The following is a 23549-nucleotide window of genomic DNA, read 5'->3' as shown; positions in this document are numbered from 1 at the left end:
TCTGGCAATACACTGATGAATAATGCAATGTAGAGAAAGCTATTAGGAAACAAAAAAGATTAATACTTGGCAGAAACTTAGGAAGATGTTCAAGAACAACTGGTTAAATTTAATATCCAGCTGCTTTACTGATGTCAGAATTGTAATACTTGTTTGAAATAGACTTTGAAGGATTTCAACTGAAAATCAATTCCACATCTAGAATGCTTTTAGAGATCAGTCTGCCTTGTGTGCTTTGCTGATCTCTTCCCCATATTGAGCTTTAAATACTTTAAATATTTAATCTAGTGGTTTTTTTTTTTCTTTTTGAAAACATATTTCCCCCTTACTATGGTGTAACCCTCTTCTCCCTCTGCAATTTGCATTCACCAACAAATGCAAGCACTTCCCCAATGTCAGAAGCTGTGATAACTCAGCCAGTGGGTGTCTTGTTCCCCACTGCTGTCTGGTGGTGGCTGCCAAGATGTGGTCAGCACAGCTTGGTACCAGTCAGCTCATACAGAATTAATAAAAAACTTCTTCCTTTTCCTTTAGGAGCTGCAGCAGCTGCTCATTCATTACTCTGAGCAGAGCTGGATCAAAATAAGTCATTAGCTGAGATTTAAACTCTATACTTATTAGCATCACTGTAATATATATTGATTAACTTCAAGTCTACCAGGAGACGTCCCTTCCTCTTCCCCCCACCTCTCACCCCCAGTCAGGCATCTCTTCAAACCTCCATACTTGCAGAGTTTAAAGTTTGGTTTAGTTTTCAAGTATATGGGTATTTTTCAGCTGTTCTTTCCTCTGTAAAAACCTAACAATCAATATTATCTGGGAAGCACACACACCTTTTAAGCTGGAACAGGAAAAAAACAATGCCAGAAAGCAAGCCCTTTCTTGCAACTGATGTGAGCATACTCTGTGAGTATAGGGTTTGCTCACAATAACAGAGCTATATGAAGCACTGAGCTTAATTAGGAATCTTTTAGAGCCCTGCTCAGGGCAGACCTTAGTCCTTCACTACCTTCTCATTCAAAGGAAAGCTGCTCAGAGCAGGGGCCCTTCCTCCTGGCCCTGTGAGTGAGGCAAATGGGTTGGCTCACAATCAGTTTCCAAGGGCCAGGTCAAAGATGTGTTGTTACTCCAGAGCAAGAAGGGGAAAAGCAGTTTAGGAATCCATTCTTAAAAATTGCCCCTCTTGCCTCTTTTTTGTCAAAGTTGTTTGAGGATGAGGGTTGGAATGGATTTCTTTTCTGGTGCTCATGAAAGGAAAGCTGAATGAAAGATTATTTAGTGTGAGAGCATTATCCAGTAAAAAAAATATTCACAAATGAATGCTGTGGAATGACCTCCGGAGTGTGGATGTGGAAAGAAAACTTTTCCCATTTCAGATCATTTTATGAATTTCAATCATCTTAATTTCTTTATCAAAGAAATTTTCAGGAGATCCCCGAGTGTCATTTTCATGAATGGAAAAGCTGATATCTGCAGCAGAAGAATTAGCTGCAGGTGATAAATAATTTGTTTCACTATTAGCTGCTGGCTACATTATGAGTTTAATGATAAATTGATTTTCTAAAGCTTCTATTCCTCCCCTTCCTTCAAGAAAGCAATAATTGATGCCCATGAGATAACCTTTTGTGCGATGTTCACCTGGGAAGGAGAAACAAAGTGAAGTTGTTTGTGTTACCTCTATTGCCAGCTGAAACTGCTCGTGCTCCCGCTGGAGCTGCTCAGCCTCCGAGAGCGAGCTGGCATTGACCAGGCTGGCGTTGAGCATCGACTCCCCATTCCTGATCCAGCCAAGCACCTGCAAACAAAGGATGTGCTCATTGAAAGGTTGCTTCAGTACCAGGGTTTATGCAGTCACCTATCAGAAAATGCTTCAGCCTGCCTGAACAAGTGTGGTCTCGGGCTGAAGCTGTGAGCAGAAAGAAATCCTAGCATAAGGTCTTAATGACACACAAGAGGCAAAGATCTCATTGAAAAAGTTATTGCTTGAAGAATTAAACTCCCTTTACATGGATATTTGGATAGCAAAGAACATTCATTTTCGAGGTTTGATCACAAAAATGAATGGGCCCCTATGCAAATACCCCATAGCAAAACCACAAAGCATAATGAGGGAGATTTGAATTTAAACATCTTTTCAAATTTCTGACAGGAATCATAGATTTTGCAACACCTCTCTGCTTCACTTGCCTATGTCTCTTTCACACAAAAGTCTGAGCTTAGTGGGGAGGAGGGAGAGGACACAGTTGGATTCATTTGGCATGGAGTTAAGATGCAGTTGGAGTTTCCACCTGCACGCAGCTAGGAAAAAATGTCAAGTCTTGCATTTTGTGTTTAATCAAGAGGCTTTACTTCAGATGTGTTAAAATTATTTGTAGACATGCAATCCATGCTGTAATGACTGCAGAATCACATCCTAAATGTACATAATTAATCCATCAAGCTTGTACTCATTTAAGCAGCAACATTTTCTGCTATTTTAAGACACGTGTTTAGGAAATTAGCACCCAGAACACACATGCAAGTTCTTTCCTGTGTTGTCCCAAAGCCTTTTTTCTACCTGTGAAGGTGTCATATTAGTCCAGTAAAGCCAGAAAGTTGCTGAGTCCAATTCACAGATCCACAGGAAATCCTGACTGCTCAATCACTGCCCTAAATTTAGCTCATGACTTCCAAAATTGACTTTTCTGCAATAGTCTACATAGCAATCTCCCTTTTGTACTATCATTTTCTACAAGTGATCCATTAATTGCCTGGAGGAAACAGGGATTTTTTTATTGCTTTGTTTTTCATCCCTACATCATGCATGACCCTAGTTAGTACCATTCAGTTCCCTGTAGGGTAAAAAATGAGTTTTCCCTAGGAGAAAAAAGGGAGACATCTATACATGTAGCTGACCCTAATTTGTAGAAAATTACATTCTGCTCAGTACAGCAGTGTGGAAGATTTAATTTCATTCATTTCTCTTTCATCAGCAGGTGTAATTGTTCCTGTGGTAAATGCATCACGATTTAAAGAAAAAGCAGTTGAGTTATCATGTGGAAATTGTATTGTCTGGCATTTTCTATAACCCATCAGACTTGAACCCTGCATTATTACCAACTGCATGGCACCAAACTCTGAAGTTAACCAAAGGACCACTGAACCTGGGAAAGACCTGAATTGAGGACACCACGTGGCAAGAGATGCTTTCATGTTTTACAAATTGCAATGTAACCAGCCTCGGACTATTTGGAATGTAGAAAATACTGAGTGTGTATGCTAAAAATACAACATTTTTTTTTTCCTTTCTTTCATTTCAGCTGAGTTTTTCAAAAACTGCCACAGACAGTTTGACACCGATTTCACACAAATATCTGAGCCTCTAAATAGTGAAACATCACAAAAAAATACATGGAAACTCAGTCTTAAAACAAAGCAACTTGATTAGGAAGAGACACCACACAGTCTGCCAGGTTTCCTCTTGTGTTAACAACACATATTCATCCCTCTTTTCAAGAGTCTTGCAGACTCAAATTATCCAGGGAAAAGCAGTTCAGGTGGACTGGTAGATTCCATGTGCCAGCAATGCTGCCAGCACTGCTCCTGACTAAGGCTGCTGCCACCCCTGAGTAGTTGCCCCTCTCCTTCCCCCAGAGCATGGGGTTGGACACCCATTCTGGGGTTCCTACATCCCTTTTTTCAGGTCCAAGGAGCACCCAAGCACTAGCAAATTTTTCTTGGAAGCATTTACACAGTAACCCTTTTCTACTTTGAGAAGTCTGGCATTTAAATGTTAGAGCCTTATCTGAAATTTGCATTGGCTATTTTCATAGTAGTGTTTCTCTCTTACTTGTGTTGTTTACATACAGTAAGGAAAAAAAATTCACTTTCACAACCAAAGCTTCTTAAGTCTAAGTTCAAAAGCCTTGCAGAGACATTGCTTGAGTCCCTGGTTTAGAATAGGGAACTGGCTGGAAGGGGGCATTTACACATTTGTATCTGGTTTACAAGACCTGCTCACAAATTGACCTCTACTCATATAGTGCTTAATACCTTTTCATTAAAATATATAGAAAAGCTCCTAATACAGGACCAAAGCACTTCTATGATTATTTCCCATATTAATAGTTTCACCATTATTTAGCAATGTGCAGACATGCCAACTCAAAAAGATATCTTTAAACAGACATTTTCTACAAATTACAGATTTTATCAGCTTTGCAGAAGCAATGATTAAATAATACTGGAGTTAAATAAATCTTCAAAGACTTTGTTATACATCCTAACAATTTTTTATAACAGAGAAGCAGAAACACTTTTATGGGAACTTGTAAAAAAGCCACTTGTCACTGGAGAACAGTTTTACTTCAAGGCATGGGTTGTTTAACAGGGAAACTGCCACAACTCTGAAACAACTCCCACCTTTGACTCCAATTTGGTTTAGAGAGGCTATGCTCCTGTACAGGGATTCTCTGTAATTAAATAATAGCACCAAATTCTTCTAAAACTCCTAATTTTTTCCCTGGAACTCTGCCATCTTCACTCAGCACGGAGCCAGACTCTACAGGAAAAATAAAGATTGAGGTACCCCTTGTTTAGCCATCCTTAAGAAATGAGAGCTCTGTACCATGCAGCGCTTTTGTCTACTGCTCAGTTTAGTCAGAATGCCTTCCTTTGTGTTTCTAAAAAAGACTTAGGGCCTTGCTATGGATACCTGTCCAGTCAGATAAAAAAAGATTTTTAAATTTAGAAGACAAAACAATATAAGTGAATCTTTTACACCTCCAGACCCTTTGCAGCTTCCTTCAGAAGCTTTTACTAACACAGACCTAACCATCAAGGACAGCTTCTGGTAATTTTAACCATGTTTAAAACTTCATCCGTTTTCCAGGAGCTATTTGACATTAGATTAGGAAAAAAACAAACATATTCAGTGTCTCTCAAATGACTACTTCCCATCATCCTTTGGGCATATATATTTTGAAGCAAATCTAATGCCAAACAGCAAAAAATAGATGGATAACAAGCACATTAAAAAAGATTAAATATACTTCAAAACAACCTGGAAAGCAAGTATAGTGGGACACCTTCAGGATATCTTGGAGCAAATCAGGTCAAGTTCAAAACTTATTAAAAAAAAAAAAAAAAGCCCAAACCATGCAAAGATAAATTAAGGGGATGGGGAAGCCAAACAGCTGCAGGCACAGCATTAGAATTTGTTTTTTTAAACTGATCTCCACAAATCTATTCTGCTATTACTTTTATGTGAGCAGTCCAAGCTCTATTTTTTCTGTCAGAAATGAGGATCCAAATGAGGGAAAATCAGGCTTGGTCAGAATTTTTCTTAATAACAAAGACCTTGTGAATTACTGATCTTTACTATTTCCACTCTAAAGCAGTTCACATAACATCTCTTTTGGAATTGTTCCACTTTAATGGCCCCAAACTTCAATTCATTGTCTTGGCATTCAAACCCTTGGTGCATATGATATAAAGCAGAAATCTCTGGTAAATGAAACTTAAATAGACAGAGACAGTTAAAGGACTTTTTATTTCCATGAGCTATTATATCAGAATGCAAACACATGTACATGCAGCAGCTTTGACCAATTTTACTCTGTCAGCAGAACTTAACACAGCTACAGGAGGTGTCTTGCAACAACCACATCTCAACTCATTCACAAGAGAAAGAGCAATTTGGTAATGAGATCATCCATCATCTCAGATGCACTAAACTGAAAGTGAAGGAAACCTGGACCAGACTGGAGATGAACTACAAGCCAAAATCAATATATTTCCCAATTTCACTAAATGGTTGGGAATATGACTCATTTACAGGAAACCAAGTAGATAGGACATAGAAATATTTTAACTTGCCTCTTTCTAAGGGAGATTGTAGCTGTGGTAATTTATAAGTTAACAAGCAAAGGCGCGCTTAGTATTCAGCTGAACAAATAAAATGTTTTTTCACTACTGGTTTGCCGAGAGGTCACATAATAACAAAACCTCCGATGGTCCCAAGCTCTGTTAAGGAAATACTAATTCAAGGCAGCTGTTCTCTCACAGTAAGTATTAGCTCAGTCCTATAACCACTTCCTTTGGGTAGATTTCAGTTGTAAAATAGTTAAGGACCAGCAGATATTTGATAATAAGGCAAATAACATCAGGTACCTGCAGAAAGTGCTGCACTGCCACTGAATGGCTGACTGCACTCCATCCCAGACAAGTGAGCAACCTGCATCTTTAGCCTTTCTGCTACACATGTAACTCCTCTCTGCTTTCTGTCATAAATTAAAATGGCTCTGCTTTACCATAAATCTATCACATATACCTCCAAGCTTAGCTAAGCTGTGTATAAGAAACTTCAGAAACCTATAGGAAAAAAAAAGTATATACTTCATAATCATGTTAAGATGTGGTTATAAATATCACAGAATATTTCTGGGTTTTGCTTGGTTTCTTTTCTTTTTTTTTTTTTTTTCAGAAGAACACCAAGCAGTCTACAGAGCTCTAGAACTTCGTGAGATGCTGATCTTCAATAATCACAAATGCAAAATGACCATATTTTAAAAATAAAAATTAGGAGAGTTCTATGCTACTTTTAGGTAGAATTGAAAAATATTCACATCAAAGTGGACTTTGAAAGAAAACATAGTTTTCTTTGCTGTTAGTGCTGCCAGTTTGCTGAGTGTGAAGGATTTCTTTTGCTGGCAATGATAAAGCAATTCAGATAAAGCATCACTCAGTTATTCTGTCATCAAAAGTGAATATTTATGATCATATGTACTGAGAATTCAGAGAGTGTGTGTATGTGTTTAAGTAAACAAATGAGCAGATATCTTTCATGAACACCTCGTATTTGGACACTTGTCCCAACACCACCCCCCAGCCCAACTATTTTTATAGTAAAATGGAAAACTGAATATTCCAGATGTCTGGAACAACATTCTTGGTTTTCCTGATGAAATCAATAACATTCAGTAAAAAGACAGACATACACTAGAGTGTGAAGCCACCTATGGGCTAGGAAGCAGGAAGTGTAATGTTATCCTGTGCAGCAAAGGAAAACAAAGAAACATGAGGCATCCAAATTAAATGTTAGGGAAAACCAAGGGAGGCAGAACATGACTGCCTATGCTAGGATGAAATCTGAAAGAAAGGCAGTTTAATAATACTAAGATGTCTAAACAAGTCCTGGGATCTAGAGACCACTGACAGAATTTTTTAAATCACCGGAAGATGTTAAAGATACCTGCAAGACAAGAGATGTATAGCAATAAATGAAAAGGTGAAACGAATATAACATCATACTTAGACCTCACAGCTCAGTTTCCTTTGCTTTGGGCCTGTTTTCCACCTCAGCTTAAATCTGGTCACAAATCAAATAATTATATTCCCAGAACACTTGGAGTCTGAGGCCGTTTCTCCATTTGAGAAGGTACATGGTCAGTTCTGCACAGAATTCCCATAACTGCTCATGAAGCCAAAACCAGGCACACTTGGGAGAGCAGAGCCCCTTCTTATTTGCAAAGGGCCATTCTGTAACCTGTCAGCAAATCAAGCACTGTTAAGGAAAGGGGGATTTAGACTGCCCACCTAAAGGTCAGTGCCTCGGCAGACACTGGCTTAGCAGTGTGAATGTATGTAATGGCTGAAAACCCCCTCAAGCCCCTCATGAGTGGTTGACAACTCTCACCTGCTTGACCTCAGCCTGGAGGTGCCGGAGCTGCAGGCACTGCTCTAACCTCTTGTGAGTTTGGTCAGCATTGAGCTCCAGCTCATGCTGTTTCTCATGAAGGAATTCCAGCAGTTCTTGAACCTGGGTTGCAAGATCAATGTCTTTTTCACAGATCAGCTCAATGCCTGTAACATGCAGAGAGAGAGAGATTATTGCACTTACTTGAAATTTCAATTTTGCATAAGTGGAAACTTCAAAATTTTTTGCCATTTAACACATTGAATTGCAACTGTCTGAGTAATTCTTTCTCACTTAACTTTATCACATGTAATATTTGGCTTTCACAGCTCCCTAATCTTCATCACTACATTTTTCTACAAAGTGGTGTTTCTCTGGTGGCCATTGCTTATCTGACTCATCAGCATGTGGCCAGTCGGACTGACTTAAGCACAGTCTTGCTCAAAAACTTGCATGAACATCGAATTTTAAAAAAGACAAAAAAATCCTCAGTTTTTTAGGGTAATTCACAAACTTATATTTTGTTTGAAATGCATGTTGAAAAAAAAAAAAACCTAGAAGAGAAAAGAGATAAGGAAGAAAATATAAAAAGTCAAATAGATCTACAGTAGTGCTACAAGTGCAGGGAACTCCATAGAGAAAACCTTTTTCTATCTGGATGCTTGTAGAGGATCATCATCAATGAATTATTTTAAATCAGACTTTAGTTCATTCAGAATTATTCCACAGACTGACTTTTGTCCAATCCTCACACAGCAAACAGAAAGGGTGTCTTAGTACCACATCCCCCTCCCTTGCATCCTACATGAACTTGCTAACCCCTCAAAGGCCTCGTCTGATTTCATGGCCCTGACTTGATCAGGAGATTTAAAAAAAGAGACTTCCTGAGGCCCTTCCTACCTCCTGAATGTTTTCCTGACACTGTGAGCCTTGTGTGTAGTGGTTACATGAAATACAGTCCAGAGCTTCACACTTCCCTTCTGGGTGCCACTGATGGAACTGCAGTGCTGGGTTCACTACCAGTGCAACTGGAAGGTTTGGCCTGGAGGAAATATGATGTCATCCCATGTTACTGCAGTCCCTGGGATTGCAAACTAATAATGGCCTGACTCTTCCCTTATGAAGGTCTACTGGAATTTTGCCATTGGCCTCGAAGCAGGAAGGATAAGGAACCTAACATAAAAATAATACGATTGCAGTAATGCTGAGAAAACACTGCACTTTCCTCCAAAGCCATTTGATTCAACAGAATAATACAGCATTAAAAAAGAAATGTGTTAATTAGAAGCTGCTGAAAAAAAGTCTTGGACACTATTTTTGAAAACCATTTAGAAAGTTGTCTTTACCTCCCTCTTTATCCTCCTCAGAGACTCATGACTTTAATTCAGCGGTATCTACACAGTACAGCACCCAAAATAAATACGACCTTATTACTAACCCTATCCCTGGTTTCTGGTTTTATCAGAAAAAAGCACATGGGAATGCAAATGATTGGCTTATTCCCTTTCCCAGCCAAAACAAAACAGTTCCTTCATTACCAAATAAAGTGGAATGGCCCCTGGCTTCCCATTTAAAACTGGAAATTTAATATATGTTTCTATTCTTGGGAGTGAAGTTCTTTTCAATTGCCAGACACCAGGCATTGTTGCTGCAATTAGCCTGCATATGGTTCTGTATCCTGAGGACATGATGGCTTTTTGTATGCTTGACTTCACCCCACCTATTGGGTATTAAATGCACAGCTTTCCCTCCCGCACACTCAGCTGGTGCAGTTCTGGTCGTGCTAACTCATCAGCAGCAACCAGGGAACTGCCTGGGATGCTATCCAAGGGCAGTGTGTGCTCCCCATGATGAATGATCTGCCCTTTCCTGCTTGTCACATGTCACGCAGATTTATTCTGTGGTGCCAGCACATGCGGTGAGAGCGCTTTTTCTTCTCAAGTATTGGTTGGCAAAATAGAAAGCCTTGTTTCCTGAATAATTTCATAGATATTATCTTTACATTGTGTTTTGACAGCTAGAAAAGCACAGCTGACTTTCTGATAAAATGAACTTGGTTGCCATTTTCTTCTACTGCCTCAAACAGTGCAGCAGATGTCAAGTGAGTGATATTGAATTGAAAATGTTTTTAAAAAATCCTACGGGAAAGAGTACTGAGCCACACTAACTGGCATCCTACAAAACATACATTAGTGACACCTGAACTGCTTGCAATGTGAGATACAATTCAGTCTAAGGAAGGGGTAGTACTTTTTAAACTGTACAAAACTGTTCTGAAACTGCTTTAAACCTGCCTTATGCTGAAATATTAAGAACCTGTGATAGCAGAGTTTATATTCTCTTCTTTGCAATATAAACTACAGTTATAATTAACTATAAAGGACATCACAAAGCAAATGAAATAGATTTCTACTTCCCTTTTAAGCAATGCAACACTTGGAAAAGAGGTGCACAATGTTAGCTTGATGAACAGGAAGCAAAAGGACTTTGAATCTTACACGTATCAGGCAGGTACTGAATAAATATCCCCAACTTCAGCTCTACAGTGTATTTCAGGTTTGACTTAGAAGCAATTTGACTAAGATATAAAAAGGAGCTCTGTAAACCATTAGAGACCCCCACTGGGGGCTCATTATGACAGTGATATTGACAATGCAAATGGACTTTATTAATCAAATAAATTTGCACAATCAATTAACCAGCAATTAGAGTGCAATTGCTTTTAATGCCTAGAATCAGACTAAGGTGCATATGCTAATAAATTACCTGACACATCACCACAGCTTGGGCCCAAGTGCTGAATTACTCCTGAATAATTATCCTAAACTTTCTGTGGGAAATGGATTTCTCAGAATTGTCCAAGTTGTCACTTCTGGAAATACCAGGCTCCTTCAACGTATTGAGTCAAGCATCCAGAAAAACCAATAACCATTTCTGTGAGTATTTACCCACATATTTAGCTTTGCTATCAGCAGAAGAGCTAAAATCAAATAGGAAAAATAGCAGATAGGTTCCTTGAAACAGAAAGGGCTGGCTTATTAGAAACTCCAGTCTTGTTGAGAATACTACTATAATATTCTCTACATACAAATAAGTTTCCTGATTGACACAGATTTTAGCAACAATTTGCAAGTACAGCAAAATTTCAGGAAATGCAACCTGACTTCCAGATCTTACCTATTTTCTAACAAAACCAAACATTTCTTTAAAAAATAATTATTCTGATGGAGAAAACAGTCTAATCCAGGCTCACTTGCATGTGCTGGAGTACTGGAAGGAATCACAGGAACATAACCCTGAGCTGGATGGAACTTTGGAAATACTGGGCTTGCAGAGAAGCCCGATTGTATGGATGCCCTCAATATCCACAGAGTCTGACCTGGTGCATCACAGAACCACTGGATTTATTGTACCAACATAAGAATGTTCACAGGGATTGCCAGATACTCCACAGCCTAGTAAGGATCAGTGCTCCAAATCTGCAACAGACATGCAAAAATCATGGCTGAATGTCCAAAACCTTCTTTTTCTACCTCCTCAAGACCTCCAAGTAAAAAAGACATCATAAATGGCAGCACATGGATGTAATTTTATCTGACAGACTTGCTGGCTTAAAGACCTCCAAGACAAGTCAGTCTCCTGTGTGGTATGTTGAAAAGAATAAAGCTCAAAGAGAGTTATAGGGAAGGGAAGAAACTTGGTCAATTAAGGGTGGCTGGTTAGGTAGAATGGCTCTGGAAAATCACATTTTTTTCTGGCTCTATCTTCCGTGGCTACAGCTGAGTTTTGATTGTAGCAGTGGTGACAGTGTACAATAGGAAGCAGCAATAGCAGCTCATTTCTCAGAATCTCTGCAAGTTTTCAGCTCTGGCAGTTAAGAAAAATCATCCCCTACCCTATGCCCTGAATGGCTATGATAAAGGATTCAGGAAGAGGGAGTAAAATTCAAACCTTTTTTTATGAAGTATAACTGTTCTTTATTGAAATAAGAAGCAGTAGGCTCCCAAGTACTATCGTTCTCCGTTATTTTTCCATTCTCCCAGCATTTAGCATTCCATGCATAGTAGACATGGCCATTACCTTTGATTGACTACAGTTACTCTACATCCCCATGGGACTTCTGCCTCCCTGCTTTTGAGAGCAGTGGATTTTTATTAGGTAGGCTTCACAGAAAGTGGCCTTAGAGAATCTTACAAAAACATTTTACAAGTCAATTCATTGAGTTGCTAACCTTTTGTCAGCAATCCAAAAGAAGTTGTTTCTAACTTCTTGACAAACACAGAATTTATTTTTTATTTTCTAAAAATCAGTCATTGAGGCTCCTGACTGTGCTCTGTTCTGGATCATATTCTTTACCTTCCATGGATTCCTTCAGGATGAAAAAACAAACAAAGAGCACAAACATCTTAACCAATGTCTTAGGACAAGTTTTCTAACTCAGATAGCAGGGAGGCTGAAGCATAGAGCCAGACATCGTGTGGGCAGATCTCAGAGAGGCTCACAGAATTATCTAGTTCACAACATCCTCTTGAAGCAGCCCTCAAGCCTCTGTTGAGTGCAGCCTGCCAAATCAGGCTGGATACTGCCAGAATGTTCTGAAGGTAGGTGCCTAGAGGTAAAATGTTTGCCAAAGAATAATACCATAAAATTCTTTTTATTTCAAATGAGGGAAAGAAGAGGAACTGCTCTTGCTTTGCAAACTTTCCAAACATTTTAGAAGGTTAAAGCACTACACAAGTAACATTCACTTCTGGGCTTTATGCAGTGATTAATCTGAATTATGATAGTCCTTTTCCAGATGCAAAATGCAAGGAAACAAAAATTTTGACTCTTAGGATGTGTTAGAGATTCCCTTATTCTGAGAAGCATCAGACAGACTCCCTATCAAAATTAAGAAAGATTTTCATTTAAGAGCACATCTCAAAAGGCTTTTTTACACCCAAGTTGCTACCTTTAAGTGCACTCTGAAAAGGAGAATTCCAGTATGGTTTACCATATTCCCTTTTTACACAAAACAATTCCAAGTAGAACTGGCTGGAAACAAGAGTTCCATTTCATTACTGGTTTCAAGGCTCTCATATTTGGATACTTTCCCAGAGGACTCTTGGATAACTGGATTCTTTCTCCCTTTACTCTCTCTCTTTCCCTCGGGCATGTCTGCACCCTGAAATGGGGAACAGGGAGAAGGTACTTGAGTCTGCAGAGAATGGAGCCAGCCCATCTGGTCAGTTTGACTCTCACTAAAGTCAATTTGCATTAAGATTAACAAGTTTAGGAGTCTAGAACAACTAGACTGCATCCAGACCTGGGTCTGACTGCCCAGCTCAAGGATCTGTAGCTCATGACTGCAGTGCTTGTTTCTGAGCTGGAGCAAGGACAAGGAACTTGTTTTGCCCTCCCCTCTCTATCCAATGTGGAGTCAATCACACACTCCATCCTGCAGCTGTGAAACTTTCTGAATGAAACTTGAAATTCAGCTTCACTTCCTCAATCAGTTTGTTGTTCTTTCTCAAAGAAATAGCAGGTTTTTACATAAAATCCTGAATCAAAATTCTCAAAACTTGTGGAACAGTTCTGGGAGTAGAAAGACAGGTATTGCTTATACTTATGTTAAAAGCTTATTTGACATGTATTGAGGTATTTCGGCTTGCTATGCATTTTGGGGGTTTGGGCTTTTTCTTGTTTTTTTTGGTTTCTGTGGTTTTTTTTGTTTGTTTGTTTGTTTGTTTATGTAAAATAGATATCACATTGTTCTTCTCACCTGAAGCCTGGACCTCCATGATGTATTGGTGCAAGTCTTGCCCTTGCTGGATGACTTCAAAGGTCATGTTGTTCATGGCCAGTTTCCGCTCAGTGTGACGCTGCAATCGCTGCTCAGCCAGAGTGAGATCCTCAGTATTGAAATCATTCATTTGCCTCAGCAGATCTTCATTCCAAGCATCCAGCTCTGCTGTAACCTTCATGGGCAGAAGACAGACACTCAATGAAATATCTTACTCTCAAACAATATTTGGATCAGAAAATACTTCGCATTTTGACTCTGATCCAGAAACCTTCAAACTCCAGATCCTGCCCACTTAATGGTGACACTTCACATTTTTCTTAGGTGAGGATCCATGAAAAGATTATCAGTCCAACAAAAACTGTCACCTTCCTTTTTTCTTACATATCCCAAAGGACACTGGAAGAGAATACCCACTATATTCTCATTGATGGTAGAAAAAAATGTTTCTGAATATATTCAAATTATATGAAAAAATAATGCTTCCAGAATTACAAACCACCCTGCAACCTGCAACCACACAATCCCAAAATGTCCTGAATGTTTCTAAAACATTCATTTTGCAACACATTATATGTTACATATCACAGATGTAATGCACAACACAGAAACATCACACTCAAGGTTTAGGTGAATCATCTACAGATTCCCAAATGATACCTGGCTGTAACCAAAGACCTGCCAGTAACTCTTGGGAACATGCAAAATCTTCTTTGCTTTCTCTGCTTCCTAATTGTGACACACAGGCTGACGATTTTAACAGTCCCTTTATTGGATCTTCTGCATTTTACATCTTTCTCCACAGTAGGCAGCTGGTATAAAAGTCCTCCAGTTTTGCCTGTGCGACTAAAGCAAGATCTAGTGTCCACCTAAGCAGCCCAGTCTCACCTCAACCTAGGTTCTGCTGCTGCAGACAAAAAAGAGGGAACGTGCTAGTGACAGTGAATGAGGGAGGGGGAACAAGAGAAATGGGAATTAAGTTGTACAGTGCAGAATACAAGTCTTAGGAGGATTGAAAATTATTAAATAAATGACTTAATTCTGATTAATAGGTCAATTCCTCATAGCTAAATTCAGGAGAGCTAAAAGTAGGTATCTACATTCCCACTTGTGCACATTATGATGCAGTGAAAAGTTCTCTGCTTCTCACTAAAAGTGCTCTTCAGGGCCTGTGTGCAATGAGACGTTTAGCTTCCTAAGGAACCAAGATTCAAAATTTTCCATTCAGCTTTCCTTTCCAGAAAACATACATGATATGCAACACAGACTCAGGAAGAGGACCCAAATGGACCAGTTCTCAGCCTTTCTCACATTAGAATGGACAAGAGCAGAGTTTTGCACTAGAAGGAAAAAGTGCCTGTTTTAGGCTCTTTTTTGAGAGAAGTAGAAAAGCAGACTTACTCAATGAAGAACCTGGGACTCATCTGCGGAGAAGGCAGAGTGTGGATATCCCGAGGGGTTTCTATTTTTCTTCAGCTTGTTCCTTTGCCCATTCCACTCAATTACCTTTAAATAATAGCTATCTCTATGCTGTCTTTGCCCCCATTCCTGATTCCAGCAGCCTCTGATTCATTCACATATCACAGCAGGAGTCCATGGACTGTGGAGACTTATTGGCAGACTTAACAGTTAGGGGAAAATGTCCAAAGCTGATGGTGGAGAAGAGTTTTACCAGATACATTTACATTTAGGGGCAGATGCTCAGCTAACAGTAATCAGAACTGAGGCAAACTTGAACTCGTTTCAAACTACAAACAAGAGGATTAATTCAGAGTGAGCTCAGGTTCCTACAGCCCTGACAGTAACACAAAGTTCAGTGTAAAGTCCTTTCTGCTCTTTCTAATGGAAAAGCTCATGATATAAGTGAATCAGAAGAACTTTCTCTTGGTAACTTCTCCACTTGGCTGCAGAAGGGACATTAAACACTATTGTTTTTGTTAAATCTACAATAATTTCCACTCCAGCACCGGGAAATTGTTCTTCCTGACCATTCTTCCTGTTCTTCCTGGTTTTTGCCCATCAGCTGAGAGTGTCCAAGACAGGTCTGCAGCAGAGAGGCATCTGCAGACTCTCAGGAGAAGGATGGCTCCAGGCAACCAGTTTCCACCAGGCACCTAAACATCTCCCTGTGCCTTGTGGAGAACGGAGCTAAAAGGGGTTTTGCTCTGTTATCCACACTCCCCAGATGCAGTCAGTGTTCCAGCTAAGGAGGAAAGGATGGCACAGACAGTGAGGATACAGGCTGATTAACAATGCAGGAGGCCAGCCCATGGTGCTCCATGTCACGTTGTCAGGGCCAGGAACAGAGGCTAAACCTGCACCTGAGCAGCTCTGGACACATCCAGCAGTAACAAAGCTGTCAGAGTGAGTTCCAGCTCTGCCAGGCCAAGAGCACAGCCACCAGTGGAGGGAAGAAGGAAGGAGGGAAGTAGCCTTTGAGTGAGGGCTGATGAAGAAGTGACAGTCATCCCATTTGCGGGGCCAGGGGAAGAGAGGAAGGAATTAGACACAGCAAGAGGTGGAACAACACCAAATTTCTCAGGCTAAGTGGGTACAGGAAGGCTGGGCACATTGCTCTGAGTTACAAACAGATGGCTAGCAGGGAATCTAAAGCACACTAAGGCAAGAAGCAATAGCAGGGCTGTGATAACAACCCAGGTTTCCTGAATCTCAATCTGGTGCCCTATTCCAGAGACCATGCTGCTTTGCATATCTCATTAGGACATTTCCTTTTCTGTCTGTACAGACAATGCCTCAAAATACCAGGATTTTCTGTGCTTCAAACAGGACCACTTGGAAATAGTGCCAAAGTCTGAATTTACGGGTTTGATTTGTGTATAGGGAAAATGAGTTCTTTTACTTGAGGAAGAAGATGTGATTAGGCAGCTCTGTTAACTACAGCCATATACTTTTCAAGTCTAAAACATGGATGCTTTCACAGATGAATCAGACCTTGATATCTCTGATAAAACTCAGACTGCATTAAACAGAAGTGTCCTATCCCCTAAGCTGTGGCAAGATCCAATTGCACTGGGCCTCTGTCAGGAATTCTCTCATAAATGAGGGTCACTTGGCCATGAACTTGTTTTATTCCCTTTTGACAAATAAGAATGGCTGATTAATTTACCCTGTTCCTGTGTTTTGGTGGGAAGAACTGACAGCACTTCATATTTTATTCACTTTATTTACCAGTGTTAGTGATTCTAAACAGAGCTTAGCACCCCTCACATGCAGTGAGAGAAGGGAAGTCCTGCTGTAACAGAAGAGCGGAGCTCTGTTCTGTTCTGCTGTGGCTTAAGAAAGTAATTTTACCAAAGCAGAAGGGTCATGAGAGCAGCAGTGCAAGGCCTACACTAGCACAAGCAGCAGCTTTATCCCCTGGTTCCCACACTATTCCAAGGAAAGCTGCATGTGACTCATTGTCAGCCAAACTTCAGCCAACTCCTTGGAAGGAGCCACCCCCCTTTTCTGTGGGTCATATGGGGTCAGTGGCCAAGAAGCAGCTCCCTATTACTAAAGAAAGGTCAAACAACCCAGGAGTACTGATGGGAGAAAGCTGTTGATTCCAATGAGCCTAGGAAGCACATGTTGTCATTCTTCACCTGAAACAGATGCTCCTGCTGCCATGAGAATGGGAGGAGAAGCAACACTGGCAGTGAACCCACTCTAGTATGAAGTGAGATATCCCTATCAGAGAAAGGGAGGAAGCACATGAGTAAATGCTGGGTTTGTGTGAGCTCCATGAGACTATCCTAGAGCAATTATGGATACACAGACTATGGCAGCCAGGTCTGTTTTTCCATGCAGACACACTGACCACAGTCTAGACCACAAAGCTTTTAGGCAGGAATCCTCCTAAAGCAGCAACTTAATATATCCAAATTCCCATTCCTGCAATATTGCTGCATTTGCTGCCTCCTGGGTTTGTCATGATGCAACATGAGCAGGAAACATGACTAAATGGAGAGGGACATGTTCTTCAGTCCTGGAGAATAATGACAGCTGCAGAGAAGAGGTACACAGGTGAAAAGCAGCAGCGATAGTGACAACAGGAGCAGTCCAGGCATCTCATGCCTACATTGCAGCTTCCTTGTGAATTAGGCCAGAGAGCCTGCCAGAGCTGCAGCAGCTGCTGTGCAGACAGTTGTACATCTCCAATAGCTTCTTGTCTAAATCCTTAAGTATATATTTTTGTATGGGGCTGATGATGAGATTTTCTACAAAATGATACTTGTGAGCCTTGAACACTGCTTGTTTGGCCTTAATTCTTTGTTCAACATCATGTTTAATGGCAACCAGAGTTAAAGTCATGTTTAATAGCAACCAGAAAATTTTGTTTGCTAGTTGAAGGAGGTGGAGAGGAGAAGTGAGGAATTAAGTGAAAGAAGATAAATGCTATATGGAGAATGAATCACAGAGAAGCTGATATTCTGCAGCACGGGCTGAGGAAGGGCATATGAGGAGGAGGGAAGAAAGTTCTATCCTGGGAGCACAAGCTATCAACACAAAGCGAGTGGGCTTGAGAGGGATCTGAAAAAGAGTAAAGATGCCTGGGAAGAATAAGCAAATGTAGGAGGCAGGTTGGAACAAAAATGATGGTGCAAGTAGGAAGAGAAGCAAAGGTGAGAAGAGTGGGTAGAGCATGGGGGTGAGCCAGGACAGGAAGAACAGGCACAGAGCAGATCTGCACTGAAAAGGCAAGATCTACCTCAATTCAAGAGAAAAAAAGTGACAGCCATACAGCTGGGATTAACAGTGGGAATGGATGAGAGGAGAGGTAAGATTTGATCCAGGAAGGCATAAAAAAAATTCCATGTCCTGGATGCAGAGGGAATGTCTGTGAGTACAGAAAGAGATGAATTATAATAGAGTTGGTAAGACTAGATCTCTAAGGCATTCCCCAGAGATTGGGCAACAGGAATACCAAGGGTAAGAACATTCAGAGCAGGCTGAAGGAGCGGAGGACTGGGTGTGACAGTGTAAGTGGGTCTAGGAGCAGGCTGAGATAGGAAAGGGTAAATGGAACTGTCATTTCTACAGGTCATAGAAGCAGAAAGTTTGCTGTTCTTCTTTCTCAGGCCTTGGTTTTGGCTGATGCTGTGCAAAATGACAACAGTGTCACCCCATTTTTTTGACAACAGACAGAGGTGCCACACTGGCTTAGCAGGGACCTGAGCCACTCAAGTGTGAAAGGACTGTCACAGTGATGATTCTGCTCGGGTGCATTTGACTCCTTTGAGCCCAAAAATATCTGGAGCAACAATGGAATTCAGCTCCAAAACACAGGGTGCCCAGAACAGCTTAGAGCATTCCTTTCCTTAAAATGAAGTGACATGCAGTTGGAAAACTCAGTATAGATGGAAAAGAGAAACAAAAACTCACTAAGCATGAAACATTACAGGATCCCATCTTATGAACAGAAAAGGTTGAAGTTTCTTTCAAATCTATCTCAAAATCTCTGTAACACTTATTTCTAATGAAGAAGTTCACATCTGAGCATCAGCTCTTTGTCAGTGAGGGGGCTACAAAACATCTTGTACCTTCATGCAGGCAGCTAATGCTCTTGAAAGGTACAGCTAGTGTTATATACCTGGAATGGGACTCTCAAATGAGTTGTAAATAACAGTGAAATGAGCTGCTGTGAAAGCTGGCTCCTGTTTCTTCCTGAATTCGTGCTCAGGGATTGTTGTGAACAGCCAGAAGAGACAACAAAAGAAATCAAGGCTGAAAAATTTAATTAGCAGGTGAAATAGAGCCAAAGAAATTGAATGGGGGAAAATTAGATATCCAGCAGGTGAAGGTTTTAGTGATCATGGGTTTTTTTTGAAATATAACAAATAGCTTACAAGATCCAATTTCTACTGTGCAGTGGGAACCCCCTTAATTCCTCCCAGGACTATCCTGGTATAGGAATCACATCACTCTAAGACTACAGAAAATAGGTTCTGTCTAGCATTTCTCATTGTAGGAAAGGAAACAATGCATGCAAGGGAAGGAGCTGGACACTTCCAGGAGAGGGAGAAGTATCACAGCACATGTCACAGTTGAGGTAGCCTCACTACACAGAGTATCACCATACAATTTCAGAAGGCTTTGAGCATTCACCCATCCAGAGTAACACCAAACCACTTCAGAAGGTTTCAAGCACCTGCCCATACAAAGCAACATCATGTCCCTTCAGAAGGCTGCAAGAATCTCCTCCTTCTTGTTCTTTAGCCCAACCTTTTATATCCCTCATGTTCATGCATTGCACCTGGGTGCCCTCTGTTCCCTTTGGTGGTTGGTCAGTGCCCCTGGGCACTCCATGGCTCATTGCTGTCAGTGCTGCTCACTGCTTCTCACAGCTCTGCCCATTGGGGATGAGGCCACAGCCCCACACCCAATCACCACAAACTGTGTGCCTACAGAGAAGGAAGGTTTTTTTTTTTTTTGAGGTAACCAACAAATGTTGCTGGACATGTATTGGCTGAGATTATTCCTGTTCTCAGTCATAGCATTCTACAGAGGCCTACAGGTGAATTTGATAATCTCTCTACAAAAGTTTAAAGGGAAAAATATGCAGAAAGACTCTGCATGGCAGTAATTTTTAAGGGGTTTCCACTCAGTGCATTTGACCATTTGGTTCTTATACATTTACTCAGCATTTTGCTGTACATTTGCATTCACTCAAATAATGGTTAATAAGCCTTTAAATTACTATTTCTGAAGCAAGGGACAAAGTATACTTGACAGATCTTCCTGAGGACATAACTCTGGAGCAAACCTGTGCTTTGTATGTATGAAACACTCAGCATGGTGCCAGCACTGCTGCTGATGTCTGCCAGCCCTCGCCCCTCCAGCCCTGCTCCCCATTCCCTCACAGCAGATCAGCTCTCACATTCACATTCCATGGAATCTCCTGAGTTACCTGGCTGGCTGCACAAACCCAATGGAGTCTGTATCAGATAGAAAGACCAACCATATAATCCCAACGATTCCGTCTTGTTTTGAAACATGCAGTGGCTTGGTAAAGGAATAAATCCTATCAGGCATCAGAGTTAGACACGTTTCCTAAATAAAGGATGGGCTTTCATTTTGTGTGTTAAAACTTAGGGCAGAACAGCCTCCTGTAGGGACAGCCAGGGTCTCTCATGTTTCTGTTATGTCTGTTTTCAGGTGCTGCCATAGTTTGGATTTCATAATTTACCCTGAGAACCCAGAGTGTAAATATCTGTCAATATAATGAGATTAAGGCAAGAAAGAACAGGCAGCACATGCTATGGGCCTGTGCATTTGCAACCAAATTTGTATCTGCCAAACCTGCCATGACTTCAGTACAGCACAAAAGCTGCCTCTGAGGCTTAGAAGTCCTTAAAAGTCCTAAATGAACACAGCTGGTCTGCCCTGCCAAAGAAATAGGCAGGTGGCTTCTCTTAAAGGAAAGTATTTTTCCTGAAGACAAAATGCAATAGTTGACAGACTTCACTGAAGTACAAGATCAGTAATGCTTAAATAGATGGAAATAAGTGTTGATTGTGCAGTAATCATTAATCCTAAAGTTTGTCCGGACTCCAAATCTCTGTCAAGATGCAAAGATTATAGAAAAGCTCAAAAACCAGGAGGGCTACAAAACAGACGGGCACAGTGTAAGTTTAGAAAGGAGTGCCAGAGGAATGGGTTATGTGATCAATGGCATACATTTCAATATTTGGGGAGAACAGTAAAAGCAGGTTAGGTCCCAAAGAACAAAAGACAGACACTTCCTAAGCAAAACAAAAAGGCAAATCACTCATTTGCCATTTGTGAATTTTTAAAAATCCTACTACTTTGTTTGCCCTATTAATTAGAAAGGAGAGAGATAGAGAGAAAAGCAGGGAAATTAACAGAATTGGAAATACCAATACCAAATATCAATACCAAAACTAGATGGAAAGAGACAACATGAGCCATAACTGTTTTCTGAGGCTGAATTCTAACGTGCAGCCTTCCCTAAAGCTGATGGGCTCCCACAGCTGCATCCCTCCATGATGCCAGCTTCCACTACAGAGATGAAAGTCTTCCTCTCACCAGAGCTGCCAGGGAAGGGTCCTCATGTCAAGGGATTCCTTGGAGCACAAGAACCAACAGACCCAAGAACACACAGCTGGGGGTGGGGGGGGAAATGGGAAACCGGGTGCTTGACAAGGCAGAAGCAGCAATGAAGAGAAAGATGTTCAAGTTTAGGAGGAGGACCCACATTTTGCAGGCAGTTTGTGTGAGTGCAGGAAGGATTAACACAGCTGCAGCAGGTAGAGGTCTTTCACTAAGGATGTGTTCAATATGGCACTGCTCTTTGGACAGATGGAAGGGGGCTTATCTAGACTAGAAAAGGAGAAATTAATTTGACAATCAATCATACTGGTACACATTATTCCACAATTCTTAATCTATGCAGGATCTAGGCTATTATGGAAAATTAAAACCTAAATACATTTCCAGTCATAGCTCAAGCTACTTGTCTTTAGTAGAAAAAAATACTTAATGTCATGTTTTAAACATCATCACCTTTTTTCCTCAAAAGCTTGGAATAGTTAACCATCAGAAATACTACATTAAATTATGGTGATGAAAAAAAAATCTTTTTGTTTCTCAACAATGGGATGAGATAATTCTGTTAATCCTTGTAAGAGTTTCCTACTGACTTGGAATCTTCATTATACAGCTGAGGCAACTGACTGCAATCTACTTTGTAAGCACCATTACTGTATCAATTTGAGCCAATTCAGCTGTTTGAAATGCATAGCATACATGTGTTATTTAACATTTTATTTCAAACTGCCTTTGTTTTATTATCCATCAAACTGCCTTTCTTGTTTAAGCACTAACTGTACTTAGAGAATTTAAGATACTGACCTGGGTATGTTTTTCACTGTGTTTTCAGTAGAAATTGTCAAAATTATTCTAAAATAAAAAATATTTTTTCCAAGAGAGGGAGCTTTCTAAATAAAATCCATGGACTGTCTATGAAACATGCTCTCAGATTTCCCTGTAATATTAATCTTGCAGAGGGAATTCAGATGTTCGTATGATAAAAAATAGCAAATCTACAGTGACAACTAATGGTGATTTTCTTTAAAATCCTTCCTTGCTAATCTGATTTTAGAAGACTCTGAAGCACATTTCCAATTTTAAATATCTCAGTGTATCACAGCCACTCCATTCTGTGAATATACAGAAGTAAGATCCATGCAGAAACAAATCAAAGGTAGTTACCAGCACCCACCTTGAGACTACCTGCAGATTTACAAACAACACTTTCAGGAATGTATCATCCTCAAACACTTACAGGTGCTCCCGGAACTGAACAAGCACCAGGGGGATACAACAGGAGGAACACACTCCCCAAAGGACACAAGCACTGACATCAGTCTCACAGACTTTGTGTACAAGTTAATGCATATTTTGTTCCTTTTTCATCTCCTATCAGAACTACAGAAAGTAATTACTGAGATTGGCTGGAATATCTTCAAAATTTCTCACTCCAAGAATACCCCAATATTTTGATGAATTTTCCATCCAGTGCTTTTGATTCCAAAACAGAAGTACAAAAAAATCCCTGAAAGACCTTTTTTTTGCATGAAGACATTAAAATGTCCCTTTAATTTTCTAAGGGACATTTTTTTTCCTTTTTAAATAAATTCACTCGGTGTCTAAAAAGCTCACCTTTTAAATATCCTTTCCTTTTATGCATAACATGTTTTTTCACTCTGTGGTTTAAAGACAGGCCTGTATCTGTTTGTATCTGAAGAGACAAACCTCACTAATAAGTGATACAGAACTTTCAAATCCCTGGTGACTCATGTCAACAGAGAGTTAGAACAGGCATCTCATAGAGCTTCTCTGCAAAGCAGGCAGATTCCCAGCACAGGTAAGCACCCATGCACCTATTTCAGTGCATTCTGGCAGTTTATCCTAAAGCATGCTTTAGTCTGAATTAAAGCACAGCTGTAACTCTCTCTCCCGCTCATGGGACAGCTGAGCAGAATCAAACAGCCCAAGACATACCCTCACAGGGTATGTTCACATGTTCTCTCTCCCACAGCTCCCCCCACCCAGGTCATGCAGCCAGCTCTT

At 40.4% G+C, this 23549-nt stretch overlaps 1 protein-coding gene across 1 annotated transcript in view; it reads right to left on the bottom strand.

The window, feature by feature from the left end:
• LOC128790931 (kalirin-like) overlaps positions 1-23549 on the bottom strand; it is a 406721-nt gene that overhangs the window by 89010 nt on the left and 294162 nt on the right. Inside the window, exons 14-16 of the mRNA XM_053948138.1 lie at positions 13437-13632; positions 7676-7842; positions 1676-1795 (exon numbers count right to left, since the gene is read on the bottom strand). Of these exons, the coding sequence (XP_053804113.1) occupies positions 1676-1795; positions 7676-7842; positions 13437-13632 (483 nt within the window). The remainder of the gene's footprint in view (positions 1-1675; positions 1796-7675; positions 7843-13436; positions 13633-23549) is intronic.

This window comes from Vidua chalybeata, chromosome 7 (assembly GCF_026979565.1).
Source record: "Vidua chalybeata isolate OUT-0048 chromosome 7, bVidCha1 merged haplotype, whole genome shotgun sequence".
NCBI lineage: Eukaryota > Metazoa > Chordata > Aves > Passeriformes > Viduidae > Vidua > Vidua chalybeata.
This window is presented reverse-complemented; position numbering and strand designations above follow the sequence as displayed.